Raw genomic sequence first — 15,973 nt, 5'->3', positions numbered from 1 at the left:
TATATATATATATATATACATATTATTCTTGTCTTAATATTAACTTAGAGGCAGTATCCAAACTAGTGCTTCCAAGAATGCTCATTTGCAGATCAGGGCAGGACAGCAGACCTCTGTTCTGTCAGCTCTTCTGACCTGCCCCAATCCAGAAACAAGTGTTTAGCTCATTTCTGATTGCTACAGGATTTAATTGCTTTCTGTTTTACTAGCGGTGGGTCTTACTAGCATGCAGGCAAAGTTGGATACTGCCATAGATCTTTAAAAATTGATACTGTTTTAGGATCTTTGATACATTTTGTAGGATGTGAGGGTGAGGCACCTAGCGCAAACCTTTGGTCACTGTGAAGGGTGGAATGGGGTTACCCTAATTCCTGGTAGTGCAGACAGGGGGCAAAAAGTTGCTCAGACTAAACACCAACCAAGCAAGGTAGGCTGCCACTACACCTTACATCCAGGGGACTCAGACTTTACAGGACACACCTAAGGCCTATGAAATAGAAGGCCAAGCTAACACCCTCGATTTCTAAGGTTTAGGCCTGAAACCTTAACAGTAGCATTAACCGAGATGAAGACTCTGGATTTAGTACTGAGGCAATGTAGAGTGAAGCACACAGTCAGCTGTAAGAGGTAGCATGCTTATTGGGAAAAGGGAATAAAAGACACATAAGAATCAGAGTATGTTTTGAAAAAAAAATTCAAGGCAAAAATAACAAAACTGTTTAAATCTGCCTATAAGTACCTAAGCATGGGTCTTCAAATAGAGCAGGGCAAAGGCAGGATGAAGACAATGGGCAGCTGTAACCCCCTTTTGTTCATACACTAAAGCCCCTGCTAAGGTGATCCCTGTTAGCAAATCCCAGGCTGGCTGGAGCAGTTTCCCTGGTCCCTGAGGGTGGGGGTGAGAGTTCCCATAGGAACTGGGTCCAATGATGATGTTGTGGCTAGAAAAATCATGAGATAACACACATGCATGTGGTTTTCCACTATGTGCAGCTTCAGTCTGGCAAAATGGAAACTTGCAGACTGCTAGCTAGGATACAACAAGAAAATTGAGTCACAAAGAGTCGGAAGCGACTGAACGAATAAACAACAAACATCATAAAAAAACCACGAATTAATACCGCTGCACATTATCACTCCACAACCATGTATGATACTGTAGAATTAAGAGTGGTGGTAGCACTGTAATAGGATACACTGCACACTGTTAAAATCACAGTGTTTAAAATTAAATGTACTGTACAATTTTTCATGATCTCAGGATTACAGGCCAATATAGTTGGTTAATGGTAAAATAAAACAGTATTTCCAGTTAAATTATATGAGGTATAAGTGAGTCTGCAGCCTAATCCTGGAATGAGAATGAAAAAGGTTATTATAATTGAGAACCATGTTCTGAATACTTATGTTACCATTTTTTTAAATTAAAAGAAACTGGCTTAGATTTCTAATATTGAAATAAATATTGGCAATCTCCTTTTTGTTAAGGGCAGTGTTTGATGAATCTATGTCTGCTGTGGTTGTGCCTCCCCACTGCAATGTTTGGCCTGCAGTTACTTCTACTGCTATACCATCTCCAGTATGTCACTTACTACTTCCTTGGCTTATCTCTTCTGTGCTTTGACTTAATTTTCCTATACCACTTTATAAGGTTCTGTGTCTTCTTTGCCCCCATTAGCAGCTCCAATATCATCACCTTTATCATCTTGGAGATTATTGATTTCAGGCTCCTCTATTTCAAGATGACCTGGTATCAAATGGTCACTAAAGGTAAAGGCATGGGCTGCCATCATATACCACTGAGGTGGGTGCATTGGAAAGATACTTCTTTGGGTGCAAATTCAGAGACCCAGAACACTTAAAGATAAGAAGCCTGAGTTCACTTAGATTCTAAAAAGAAGTGCTTCAATCCAGAGAATTTAGGATGCATCTCAAGCTACTTTTTGAGTTGACTTGTGTTAAACATTTATTCAAAGTAATCTCTAAAAGTTATTGCCTTGCCAGTATTTTTCTGATAAAGGAAAGGTTTTGAAGTGAGTGTACCCTGGCAATTTGCGAATGTTTTTTCTCATTATAATGGTACTATTTTTCCTGCACTAACAGACGGGATGGTGATGGGAAAATACTCCTTTTCCCATTATCTCATGTAGCCTTTAGCCAAAGGGAACTCTGAACACACAGGAGAAAAGACCCTGGGATATCTGGCAGGTGTAGACATGCTCCTAGAATTTTTCTGGTTTTGAACATTACTCATTTGGGATTTCATTGATGTGAAAAGAGCAAAAAAAAAAAGATCTCTAATTTATTTTCTTTTAGTATTTTCTCATGATGTTAAAATCTTATCTTTTTTCAGTCTGATCATCTTATACTTTGAAATGTGGGTGGGTGGTGTTTGCCAAATTGGAAGGAAATGTTTCCCCTCTATGTACTATCACAAAGTTAATCAATAAAGCAAGTGGGACCTGCGACACAATGTTGCTATATTAGCTTGATATAATAGACATAGTGCTCTTGCTGTCATGGGCATCGCAGGTCCTCTGCTACACTTCTCATATGGGAGATACCTGCTATGTGAAATATATAATGCTGCAATTGCATCTGATGTGGACTATTTCTCTATGTGTGGTTCAGTGCTGGATAGCTGTGGCTCTGTTTGTGAACATAAAACTAGTGACTCATACCCCATGATAATGGTTAAAGTAGAGAAGGCTAGTTGAGTGAACTTTCTTAGATCCAGTATCACTTTTTATTTTCAAACAATCTGTTCTGTGGGGCTATCCCTGATGAGTGTCCAGAAGATTCAAATGGTACAAAATGTGGCATCTAGGCTGCTAACTGGTACATGGTATTGGGATCATATTACACCTTTCTTGAAGGATCTGCATTGGTTGCCAATTGCTTTCCAACTGCAATTCAAGGTATTGGTTTTAACCTTTAAAGCTCTATATGGTTTAGGGCCTGGCTGTCTAAGGGACTGTCTCATTATGAACTTTCCCAGGTATTAAGATCTGCAGGAGAGGCCCTTTCTTCTCAAAAACTGCAGTGGAAATGAGGGTTGGGTGGACTCACCCCTGGTGAGCTGGCAAATGGATTTGTGGATGTCTGTGCATAATTTGTTTTCTTGCTTTCGAGGAAAGTTATAAACTGGGGATTAAAGTGTTGTTAATCTAACATTTTGAGCAGTCCACAATTAAAAGAAGTGGAGCAGATGTTTTAAAATCTAGAATGCTAAACTAAATAAATAAAGGTGCTTTCAATAAAGAAAAGAAACTGGACCGACGTTCATATATTCAACTTTTTTTTCTTTTTTAAAGTAGAAAAATATTTAAGCTGACTAAAACACTGAATTAAAGTTGCTGTACAGCTTTTATTTGTCAAAACAGTTACACAAGATAAATATTTTTGTATGTTGTCTTGATCATTTTATAGTGCATAAATATGCTGTAATTTTCATATGCTGCTATGGATTGAAGTTTTAATAAGTTGCTAGAATTTTGCATTTATCCTTTATCTTTTGCATAATCACATTCTATTTGGTAGAATTGCATTGTTTACCTCACTCTTTTACCTTGGATATGATCCAGCAACTGGGAAAGTCTTCTCAGCTGGATCCGATAGGCAGGGCATCTAAGTTTGCTAGTCACCTCTGGCCGACAGGAGACCATAGCTCATTGAGCATATCCTACCTGTAACCGTGGAGTTGGAGTAGACGGTACTGGGCTAGATAGGAAAAAAGGCATGATATAAAGCAGCTTCCTATGTTCTAATGAGCTGGTTTAGCACTCACACCCCTGATTGTCTTTCTGCCTGTGGATATTAAACAGAACTGGCGGGCTTTCAGAGCTTGTCCTGGTTAGGGAAAGAGGGCTGTGTTACCTCCCTCATGCCTTTGCCTTGGCAGGCATCCTCACTGTACTCCTGTCTCTATGGAGCAGGTGACATTGAAATGCACAGCAGAAGAAGCCTGGTGTTGCCTATTGCTCTCTTGTCCTTTGTAATTAACCATTGCAGCCAGGGCTTCCAATGGGATTCTAGGATCAAGGCTCATGGCAATAGCTCTGGTTTATTTATTTACAACATTTGTATACTGCTCCATATCTACAACAAATTCCAGAGCAGTGAACATAGGAGGTAAAATAGTAAAAAGTTTTTTTAAAAATTAAAACCCTATATTAACCATTCTTTAAAAAAAAAAACCCCAAAATGCCAATAAAAACCTGGTTGGGCTTCTGACAATGGAGTCATCGTACGAATAAGCACTTCCCCATCTCCGGACACCATGAGGTGATGGAGGCTGGAATAACAGTTTCTTTTTCCCTTGGCTGAAAGAGCAGGAGGTTCAGACACTGCCATGCAATTACACACACAAGGAAGGGAAAAGTCAGCTCTCCTTTTCTAATTGTGGAAGTGACGCCCACCTGTACCATTTCAGTGGATCTGGGGGTTATTGGCATGCAGAAATTGTATAGTGCCTCCCCAAGTTTCTCTTTCTTGGCTGGATGGAGAGGTGCAAGTACCCCTGATTTTAAAGTTTGTAGTGATAGCATTCTACATAAATTGTTCTACTTAGCTAAGGGGAGAGACTGTCATGAAGAGCAGCCCTAAAAATAGCTGTTTCTAAAAGGACAGGAGGTGCTTATTTAGTAATTGGAATGGCTCTCTGCATTGCTGATTGCAACACTGCTTACCAACATTTCATAATGAAAGCCTGTTTTTCTGTGGAATGAGAAATGTACATTAGAAGGAGTTGGGGTTCGCCTCACATATGATAACACTTCCACACACAATGAATTAGTGCAGTGACTCAGCAGTACTTTCGATTGAGAAATTGTTTTCATCTGGCACTAGATTGCCTGGAGATCTGTATCATAAATAGCATATTGTTTAACACATCCAAATACATTTTGTGGTGTTAAAGGCTTTAGAACATTTTTTTAAAATCCTATTCCTAGTAGCTTTCCAGTACCGGGGGAAAGAGCTAGTGTTGCCTTGTCACTTCAGGCAGTTTAATTGACCTATTCTTTCTTGCTTGTGGATGGTGTTCCATGAATAGTGAGCCAGTATACCAGCTAACTTTATCAAGAAATATTACAATCATATGCTTAGTACTTTAGTGTGGAAAGTGCTTTACAAGTACCTTTAGCTACAATGTGTAATTATCAGTGGTTCCATAACATGGCTTTAGTGAATATCTGTAAATGTATTGTAGCAATTTGGTATAATAGCTAACTTAGTTTTAGCCAGAACTTGCATGTACAAGATTTAAATGTTGCCACTGCATATGTTCTAAAATCAACAAAGAATTCTCTGGCACCTTAAAGACTAGCATATTTATTATATGCAAGTACACTGGGAAGAACAATTTTATACAGTTAGGAAAAGAGAATGCAGGTGAATATTGTACACAATCAGATCTAGGAATTACCTAGTACTGTTCCGTATCAAGAGGACTAAAGAATGGTGGGTGCTGATGAGTGCAATATATCATGCTGTAATTCTTACTTCTGCAGTTCAAAAACATTGAACACTCTACTGAAATAAACCAAGTATTCCCTTAACTTCTTTTGCATATGCTATGTTGGTCAGCTTTTCTATGCCTATTATTTTGCCTTCACAGACATTTGCTGGCCATTCTTTAGATCCTTTAGATAGCTTCTGGTGCCTAATGAGTTATTTTTGCCATTTCTATAAATTCATCTAAAACTGTTGATCTCTGAGATGCATTTATTATTGGAAGACTCCACAGCCACGTTATGCAGACATCAATATGAATACACTGGGTTAAATTTCAGCCAGCCAGTCAAATATTTTATTGCATCAATCAAAGAGTATCAGACTTATCTCTGGGGGCGCAAGTTTACATATTGAAGTAAAAAGTATTTTAAGAGGACCAGAATTCTATATATGGCTGTTCCTTAATTTGGTGATTAGTCTCCCTTATCTTAGTAAAAAACGAAATGTTACTTTAAAGCAGGGGTGGGCAACCTTTTTCAGCCCAGTGACTGAATTCTAATTTATGAAAGGTCTTAGGTCCTGCATTCCTTCTGTGGATAGGACCAAAGACAGATTGAGTGGGATCAAAAGTGATTCTTCTTCTTCATGATATCTGTGACTCACACAGCTTAGGCACCTACGGAATAATCTTTTGGAACTTTCTAGAGCTAAACAGAGTTTTAGGTGGGAGTTCAGCCCACCACCTCCATGCATGCTCTGGCTGTAGGTCCCACCTGTCTCTCAGTTCCCTTTTATCTGCTCTGGGGACACTTTTCTTCTTCACTGTGGAGGCAGTCTAACCTATGCATCCCCCCTTTCTTTCTAGCTACACGCTCAGTAAATAAGATACAAGATGAGGATGCATCTTGATAATCTCATGGTGGCAGAAGCAAATGTGGTTGTGACACTTCTCCTCATGTCCAGCTACACTTTCTTCCATGTCCCTCACCTCCCGGATCTCCTCTGAGCAATGGGAAGAACAGGCACTAGACCTGGAGACTCTACAGCCCAGTACAGGGAAAGTGAGAAACCACCAATTCTCCAATAAAGGTCCTGAAAGTAATAACTGTTTCATGCAAACCTTCTACCAGGGCCTAATACACTGCCAAATTGGAAAGCCTTTTTGAAATTTCTCACTCAAGCAGAAAAAGACCCCAAATCCTGTGATCTACCAACTATATTTGATTTCCTTATTTCTTCGAAATCTAGAGATTTAGCTCTTTCCTCTATCAGAGGAAAGAGGTTTGTCTCTCTTCACATGCCCTCATGTTAAAAGGTTCCTTAAATTACTTGTTAACCTCTATCCACCAGCTGCCCTCCAGTGCTGGCTTGGAGTCTGTCATTAATACTGGCTTAATTAATGGCCAAACCTTTTGAACCCATGGCCATGGCCGACCTTAGGCTTCTCACGATGAAAGGGGTATTCCTTGTTGCTATTACTTTGGCATGAAGAGTGAGCAAACTATGTGATCTAAGGCATGACCAACCATTCCTTACTTTTCATAGGGACAAAGTAGTGCTATGCCTGGAGTGCTTTTTGCTCCTAAAGGTTGTCCCACTATTCCATTTAACTCAGGATATCATACTACCATTTATCCTTCCTCAATCTAGCTCCCTGATGGAGGGCAAACTGCATTCCCTAGATGTCAAAAGAGCACTTTCACGGTGATCTGTAGGTTCCCCATCCTTGCTTTAAAGATATAACCAGTTACATCTGCTTTTCCTTACACAAAGGTAAGTGCAGGGGGCCGAACTGGGACCTTTGCATGGGAGATCGTGAGGTTTTATCCCTGTACAGGCTCCCCAGCTGTATTATCAAGGGTTCATATTGATTTATCATGCAATAGTGTTTACTGAGAAGACATGGAGACAGATTGGGCACCAGGGTGTGTTGCAGGGCTCATGTGATATGTTCTGGGTAGTAGCTAGAGGCATGTAAATATGCATTTTAATGGTCAGTGGGCTTCAGGTATATAAGGTGGCAATTTCTGCAGATGGTGAGCTTGAAGATGCCAATAAGTAATGGCATATTTATCGTGGCACTGATTTGAGTCAGCAACAAGAACTGGTAAATGATGGCCAAAATGAATGAGTCATTCCTTAGGCAGGGAAAAGTTTCTCCTTTAAAAGGAGTTTGTGAACTCAGCTTGTTAAATCTCTAGGATTTGAGCCTTTGTATTTTTTGTCAGTTCATTCCTGGATTCATAGAAGATTAAAGAACTAGTTAGAATACTGTTTATCTACTCCTGAAAGCCTTGTACCTATTAAAACCCAATAAAAACCACAGTATGCTTAAATACCATCTAAATAATAATATAATTAAAAATTCAGAATAAGAAAAAGGTATGAGATCCTTCCTTTGTTAACATCCAAAAATGAGATATTGAAAAATTTTCCACAACAGTAAGTAGCAGCTGCTCACAGCTTTCCTGGGACTCTGGGTCAGAGCAGAGGCTGTGTACTACTTTTGCAGTGTGAGCTTTCATGTTGGTATGTGAGACTTCTGCCAAACTTTTTGCTCATGTGCCATTTCTCCCTCTTGGTTTCTGTTTTCCTTGTGGCTTGCTGAAAGTGTTGCTTGCTGAAGTGAACGGATGTTTGTCTGATTTTCTGTGCTGCAACTGTGAGTCGTGGTAGACGTATATATCGTGGGCTGTGTGGCAAAATTGGCTTCTTCGTTCTAGTGCTTCATGCTGGTTGGCTACAACTTTGTGGTTTCTGGATGCCATAAATACATTTGCAGAATGCTTTTTTAAAAACTATTGCATTCTGACACGATCTGAGCGATAGATCTGGGCTGCAGTTGAATGCATAGTACCTATGGTTGGCGCTGAGGCTACACAACAAGCTCAATATTGGATTTAACAGCAGTACTTCCACATTTCTGGCTTTAAGATCTGTATTTACTGAACAAAATCTAATTTTTCACATTGTGAAATGATGAAACGAAGGAAAGAGAGATTTGGAGCCCCATCTCTACGGATCCAGTAAGGATTGTTTTGGGAAATAGATTTCCAGTGCTAATCTATCAGAATGAAGAAATATAATGTTAATTTGAGTCTGAATATATTACTTAAGCAATACTTTAACATCCGTGTTTTTATTTAGCTTTTTGTTAGAAATAGTTATAAAGTCTCTTAAATGTAGAGATAATTGTGCAATCATATTTTTATATAATGGGATAACTTAAGTATTCTACTCTGTATCACATTGGCATACAGTGAATAAAGTTTATAGTGAACTTTCTGGTTTATTTTTTGTTTTAAATTTATTTTGATTAGGGCTAATGATTCAAATTAAATGTTTAATATAGCTACATTATTGAGATCAGTGCTTTAAATATCAAGACGAAGTACACATTACCTACATTTTCTCCATTATTGTGCAAGTTCAGATAATTCAAACATAATGATTTTTAGAATACTGTATGTATCATTTTGTGAATCTTAGAAATAAATAAAAAAAAACAAAGTTTGTGGCTGCGATCTGCTGGGATCCACTATTGTGGAGATGCTAAACATTTCCTTCCCTTTAGAAAGTGTTGGGAAAACCCCAGTTGCAGTTTGTTAACCCCAATTCACTGGCTAAGTAGAGATTAGCAGCTGATGTTTTCATGTAATTGACGGTTTATTCATAATAAACAGTTGACTGATTGAGAAGCATTGGCTTCAGTACTTTTGAAGCACTATCTATCTGAAATGATTTCTAGCCTGCCTTTAAGGCTGGAACCTTCTCAAGGTGATGTACAAGATAAAAACCAATCAAAGTGGATACAATAAAAAAAAATCAATCTAATCAAGACTCGAACCCTAAAAACACATTATTTGCCATGTGCAACATGTTTTTGTTGAAAAGAAACAAATCCATAACAGGATAATTTTGAAACTGACTGTTTCTATTGTGGTACTTTGTCAGAATCACCTCTCCTTTCCTCTCCCACTGCCGAGGAAGTGATGTCCACCAGCATGCGTTCTCCCCTACATCTGCTCCAGGTCTGCAGCATCTTAAAATCCCACTTAGTGCTGACTGTGCCCTTGCTACTTCTCCTCTAGTGTTTTACCTCAACCCACAACCTCAGAGCAACCCTGGTAGTCCTTGCTACAGCAATCCACTTCAGTGGAGGTAAGGAGAAGTATAAATTGGGAATGTCTGTTGTCTAATACAATTGTACACAAGCTCTTACTTGAATCATTTAAAGCAGGGGTGGGGAACCTTTTTCAGTCCAAGGAATGAATTCCAATCTGGGAAAGGTCTTGGGGCCACACCTCATCTGTGGCCAGCAACTGGAGGCAAAATGAGCAGGCCCCAATTGAATTTCTTGCAATTTTAAACCTACTCAGAAATAAGCAGGACTAGCCTTTGTATGTCTGCACATAAGTAAGCAGCACTGAATTACTCAGCAGCAGTTTCAGATAGCATCCCAAATGCCAAGCCTCTGCATGTCTACTCACAAGTAAGCATGGCAAGCCTCTTCACATTATTAAGATGTGCTGGGCAAGCATCAGAAGCCAACAGGACAGAATCACTTAGTAGTGGTGTTCCCAGGCCCTCGGGGAGGGGACTTTGGTCAAAGGTAAAGCACATGTGTTGGATGCAGAAGTTCCCAGGTTAAATCCCTGGCTTCTGTAGGTATGGCTAGGAAAGGATTTTGCTTGGAACTCTGAAGAGCTGCTGCCAAACAGTGTCAACAATACTGAGCTAGATAGACCACTGATCTGACTCAGTATTGGATGGCTTCCTATGTTCCAGATCTAGGGAAAACGTGTAAGAGCCATGGTTGTCCAGGCTTTCCCCTACTTCCCAACTCAAGATTGCCATCTTCTTTGGCAACTAGAACTTAATTCCTAGAATCTTTTTTCCTTTATCTGACTCACTTTTTGAAAACAAATGCCAATTAGTCCTTTTTGCATTTCTTCATTTGTCAGTTCAAATCAGCCTTTGGCATTTTGAAATTTAACTTTTAATCCTCTCTAGTAGTAAGAGAACCTTTCTTCAGCATTCCTGTTCAGTTAAACAGTTATTATACAAGTATATAGAAAGAGTAAAGATACAAACAAATTTGCACATTCAAACACGAGGCATGTTTTTTCCTACTGTAGCCAGTTGGATATTTGTTGAAACTTATTCCTTTGTAATTAGTACATAAACATTCTTAGATACTTGTTTGGTTGCATAAAGTTTGATGCTGGCACAAGTGGGTGACTGACTATCCCTTGTCCTGTAACGCAGTCTAAATTCTGAGCTGCCTCCACCATGCTCCTTTGTCATATGTCACCCAACAACCACCATAAATTACACAATTGATGTTTGCCTCACTTTATTTGCCCATATAAAGCCTAATCAGTTAGATTAATATTATTTTTAAGGATGTATATTTTTCTGTCTAGGATAGTGGGTTTTGTATAAGCAAAACTTCTTTAGTAGCAAAGATTAGTGTTGTCTCATCAAGGAACTGTCCTCTTAGAAGTTTACTTACTATTCCTTAGGAAAGCAAAGGGAATCAACCAAAACCAGTTTTTTAGAACATTAAGAACTTCTAAACATATCTGCAGTTGTGTTCTTTGTAAAAACTCATAGTTGTCAGTTAATGATGAAATAAAATAATATGTTAACTTAACAATAATGAGTTTGACATTTGCAGTGTTGAAGAAAGCATATGCCATAATTTGCCGGTCTTTTAAGTTGCCAGAAGATTCTGGCTGCATTCAGACAACACGGTAGTCAATGGTGGGGTAATAATCAACTCAACAGTTGTTTATCTAGGGAGTTCTCCCCACATAACATGATAATAATCAACCATGGTGCGTATTAGGATCAGCGTTGAATTGACTTACTCATCCTCCGCCCTCTCCCCCCCTTCAGTCCTTCTGCTAGTATCCCATCAGCCATTGCTGCTGAAAATCTATCCGGCTGGCTGGACTAGAGTGGCAGCTGCTGCTTTTACCACTCTTGCCTTGTGACTTTGTGGCTGATGAAATAATCAACGATACTACCCTTGATCTTAGCCAAAAGGCCAAGAAGATTTAATTCATTCAATCAATGATGGCCGAGGAAATAACCAACAATGCCCTCCACATAACACAGCTTTTCAAGGGGTTGCAGAGGGAAGGACGAATTGCATTTGTCCCTCACCCCCTTCTTCCAGTGCACGCGGAACTCTGCTAAGTGCTACTCTGGATTCAACCCATTTTGACAAGATTTGGAAATAGTCTTTGAAGCTGCAGTATAACTGGAAGAGTTTTCTTTAGCCACAGAGGAGTACAGAGTAGATTCTTGACTTAGGTGGAGGTCTCTGCACAGCAGCCTTCCCCAGGTATGTTAGACTACAACCCCCATCACTCCCAGTCAGTAGGACCATGATGGCTGGGGATTGTGGGAATTGTAGGCACGTGGAGGGCAATGGCTTTTGGAAAACTGCTGTTCAGGATACATAGCCTCGCATAGCTCTAGCTGCTTTAAGCCCATAAAGTTACTGCTGAAATAGTTTAGAGACAAATCAGGTCTTGATTAGAACATGATTAGCACCAGAATAAAATGATGACATCAAAAGGGCTATGTTGAAAGTTCATTTATAAATCAAATAAATTTGTTTATGTCTGGTTTTGAAAAATCTCTTAAGATATGAACAGAAAAGATTGGATGACACTTGTATAAAAAAAAACCGTACAGCTGCTTCATACGATTTAACATTTAATCTGCTGAGTAGTGAGTAAGCAGTTTTCCATAGAGGGAGTGGCACTAATATGGTCTTCAAGTCCAAACAAAGAATTCTTGGTGGTGTACTCTATCAGGCAGAAATCTTTGAAAGGCTCTAATATTAAGGTATAAAGTCAGTAAATAATGTTCATAACAGAAGCCTTTATGTTGAAACTTCTATAGAGATTTCTATTTCAGCTTTACTAGGTGATTGTGGCTTGTTACCATTTCAGAGGTTCTGACTAACAGTTGATAATCCATAGATGTCTTGATGTGTCTCAAAAAGCACAGCTGTGCAATGATCACTTCAGAAATTGTTCTTCTCACCTATACAGCTCTTGATTCTGTTTTATCTATTCATTCCTTGTTGTGGCTTTATTTACTTGGATACCACTCAGATGCTCTTACTGGTGATTTGGAATCAAAGTTCATCCTGTCAAGTTATTTTCTGACAGTGCGGCTCTTTAACACCCACAGATGAGTTGGTTGCAGCTTCCTTAGCTTGGTAGGGAATTGCATTGTCCATTAATAACATTACACTCATTTGTCAGTGTTCTTCCATAAATGTTTACATGGGTTTCTTCTTTCTTCTTGTTTTGGCATAGTCAGCCTTTCTATGTGGACAAACAGCTGCTAGCATGCCTGAATCAGTTCTCTTGTTACAGTATCTGATAAAAGAAGGCTCCAGCTTTAAAGCAATCAAATCTACTTGGAGAGTTGTTGTTTTTTAGCTCAGATGAATAATTTAATAAATATAAATTATATAATGAATTGGTATCACTTGAGGCAAAACATTTTAAACCCTTTGTTTAATAATGTCTAATAACTAGAGATGTTAGAGGATTCCATTTGGTGGGTGAAGCTTGAGAGGTTTCCCCCCTGGTTTGGCCTTATGGATTCCATGCTGTTTCCCTCCGCTTGCCTCAACTTGCTCTGTAGTGAGTCGAGAGCAGGAAAGGGCAACTAAAATGATCAAGCGGCTGGAACATCTCCCCTATGACAGAAGGTTACAACAGCTGGTATTATTTACCTTGGAAAAAAGGAGGGAGACATGAGAGAGGTGTACAAAATTATGCATGGTGTAGGGAGATTCAGGAGAGATAAAAGGAAATACTTCTTCACATAGCACATAGTTAAACTATGGAATTTACTACCACAAGATGAAGTGAAGTCCACCAATTTGGATGGCTTTAAAAGGGCTCTTGATAAATTCCTGGAGGGAAGGCTTTCAATGCCTACTAGTCCTGATGGCCATGTGCTACCTCCAGTATCGGAGGCAGTAAGCCTATATACACCATTTGCTGGGGAACTTGGTGGGAGGGTGCTGTTGCACTCATGTCCTGCTTGTTGGTTCCTGGTTGACAGCTGGTTGGCCACTGTCTGAACAGAGTGCTGGACTAGATGGACCCCTGGTCTGATCCATCATGGTTCTTCTGTTCTTATGAGTCAATACATGGATTTTCTTTTTGTTTAATCACTGAAATTTGCACATTAGTTTTTTAAAAAAGGTTAAAACTTTTTAAAAAAAATTTGGATCTTGAAATGTGCACAAAGGTCAAAGCATGAGTAAATTACCCACTGACAGGCTGGGAAAAGGTGACCAGATGGTGCACTTAGCAACATGATCCTCAGGGGTTAAGTTCTGAACTGACACATGGGGTTACCCCACTTTCATTTCACACTTGCCCGAGTTCCTTGCTTAAATAGTCCACCATTGTCTATTGTGTTGTCTGTCAGGCAAAAACCATGCCACGGTTGGTTATTTCCAAAAAAATAACCAACTGAGATAACCAACGGTTTGCGGAGTTGACTATCTTATAGGCTCCTTCCAACTTTACTATTCTATGATTCTGTGTTCTGCACAACCATTGGTTATCGTGTTGTCACGTGGCAGGCTCTGTTGATTATTGCCCCTGCTGACAGAGTCGTAAGGCAAGAGTGTCAGAAGCCCCAGCCGCTCTAGCCCAGTGGGGCTCCATCGGCAGGAAAAATTATCCTGTGCCGACAGGCGCTTGGGGAGCCCCGATTGTGCTGTCCCTGGGTGGGGTGGCGCAATCCTTGGCTTCCTATGAGCTTCCCAGCATGGGCACATGCCGTTCCTGGTTGGGACACCGCCAATCGCGACTCCCCATGCATGTCTCTTGCCACCGCCATCCTGATCCATCTATCTGATTCACTGGAGAAAGAAGCCCTGGCAGAGCCATCTCTCCTCTTGAGAGGAGCTGGGATTCATCCGCCGCCATGGCCATTGCTTGGCAACAGGTGTGCTGCGCCTCTCCTCCCCCCTCTGCGCCTCCCCAATGACGGTGCCCCAGTAAAGTAAGTGGTAATCAGTGCCGCCATTCGGTGGGGAGGGCTGAGGGGCGGAGGAGAGAGATGACAACTCAACGGAGTGGAAATAGTCCACTCCACAGAGCAGCACAAGGGTGCCCTGCAAATAGCCATCCATGGAGTGGACTATTTCCACTCTGTGGACCATAGTGTCGTATGAACGCACCCAGTGTTGACAATACTGACTTGATGGGACAATGGTCTGACTCGGTATGAGGCAGCTTCCTATGGTCCTAAGTTGTGTTAGAGAACCTCCAGCTTGTAGGCAAGACCCAGCTTTGTTTGTTTTCCCTTGCAACTCCTCCATGACTCTTGGTATGAAATCTGTCTTACACCATGCACATTAGCTTTAGATGGGATTTCTTTGTGCCATAGACTTGGACAACCTCGCTGAAGGCAATCTCTTAGAAAAACATAATAGTGGTAGTTGGATTCCAAACATAAATGTAGACATTCTGAAGAACCTTTATATTGTTGGGTAACTGGAATTTGAGCTAACTAGAAACTCAGAACACATTTAATATTGGTAGAATATTTTGCTTTACCAAGCCACGTCCTCAAGGTTGGGGGAGTGATGCAGATGGGACTTGCCCTACTTGAAAAGATTTCTGGGAGTGATGTCTCCGTATTCATATATTGAAACTCTGAATTAAATACAAGCTTTTTTAATATTGTAATCTCATATGTTCACCTGCAATAACAGAGTTCATATTGAGAGCCACATAAAAAAAGATTGGTATTATAGACAATGATAAAAATTCTCAGTGAAAACATTGCAAAGACTGTTTTTAACCATTCTAGCAATGTTCACATATGATCTTATTTCATCAAAATGAATTTTAATATAAATTATACATTTTATTAAATGATTTTATCTACTCTCAGATTATTTGTTGGTGCCATTTCTTTGGTAGCTATTGGGTCTTTATCCCTCTCCTTCCACTGGACAGAACAACAAAAGGAAATTTATTTTTTATTAATAGCCTGCTTGAGGCAATAGTTCTGTATTTTTGCCTTACATGTTTTGGCTGTGGTAGCAACTGATTATCTTTAGAAATAAAACTGGTAGTTTTGAAAGGTGTTCAGTAATGATTGAATATTTCACACATGATTTTTCCATCTTTGTTATATTTTTATCTTCCATTGCATTTTATTAAATAATGTTTCTTACATAAAAATACTTGACTGCCTTTCATAAAATGACTTAGCAAACGGTATATGACTTCTAAAGCTGGTGATCTTCTCTCCTGGCTAGAATATTTATGTATGTGACATGACATCAATCATTGTACTGTTTGTTAATGATTTTGCAAATCATAATTTGTTACTACAGAATTTAATATGTGCCCTAAGCAGTTGTAATATTCAGAACCTGAAAGGATGAGCTAAAGGAAAGTATGGATACAGATCAGAATGTTAATCTCAGAATACTACACTTTTAGTATCTAATAAG

At 39.6% G+C, this 15,973-nt stretch overlaps 1 protein-coding gene across 7 annotated transcripts in view; it reads left to right on the top strand.

Annotated features, from left to right (window-relative positions):
* MAST2 (microtubule associated serine/threonine kinase 2) overlaps nt 1-15,973 on the top strand; it is a 181,331-nt gene that overhangs the window by 70,216 nt on the left and 95,142 nt on the right. For 3 of the 7 annotated variants that reach the window (XM_063139594.1, XM_063139585.1, XM_063139618.1), the window contains one exon: nt 9,409-9,615. The exons of 3 other annotated variants lie outside the window; for them this stretch is intronic. In XM_063139594.1, the coding sequence (XP_062995664.1) occupies nt 9,409-9,615 (207 nt within the window). Of the gene's footprint in view, nt 1-8,165; nt 8,481-9,408; nt 9,616-15,973 lie in introns of those variants that run through there. One more of the 7 variants, XM_063139624.1, reaches the window with a different exon arrangement.

Source organism: Elgaria multicarinata, chromosome 1, assembly GCF_023053635.1.
Source record: "Elgaria multicarinata webbii isolate HBS135686 ecotype San Diego chromosome 1, rElgMul1.1.pri, whole genome shotgun sequence".
Lineage (NCBI taxonomy): Eukaryota > Metazoa > Chordata > Lepidosauria > Squamata > Anguidae > Elgaria > Elgaria multicarinata.
This window is presented reverse-complemented; position numbering and strand designations above follow the sequence as displayed.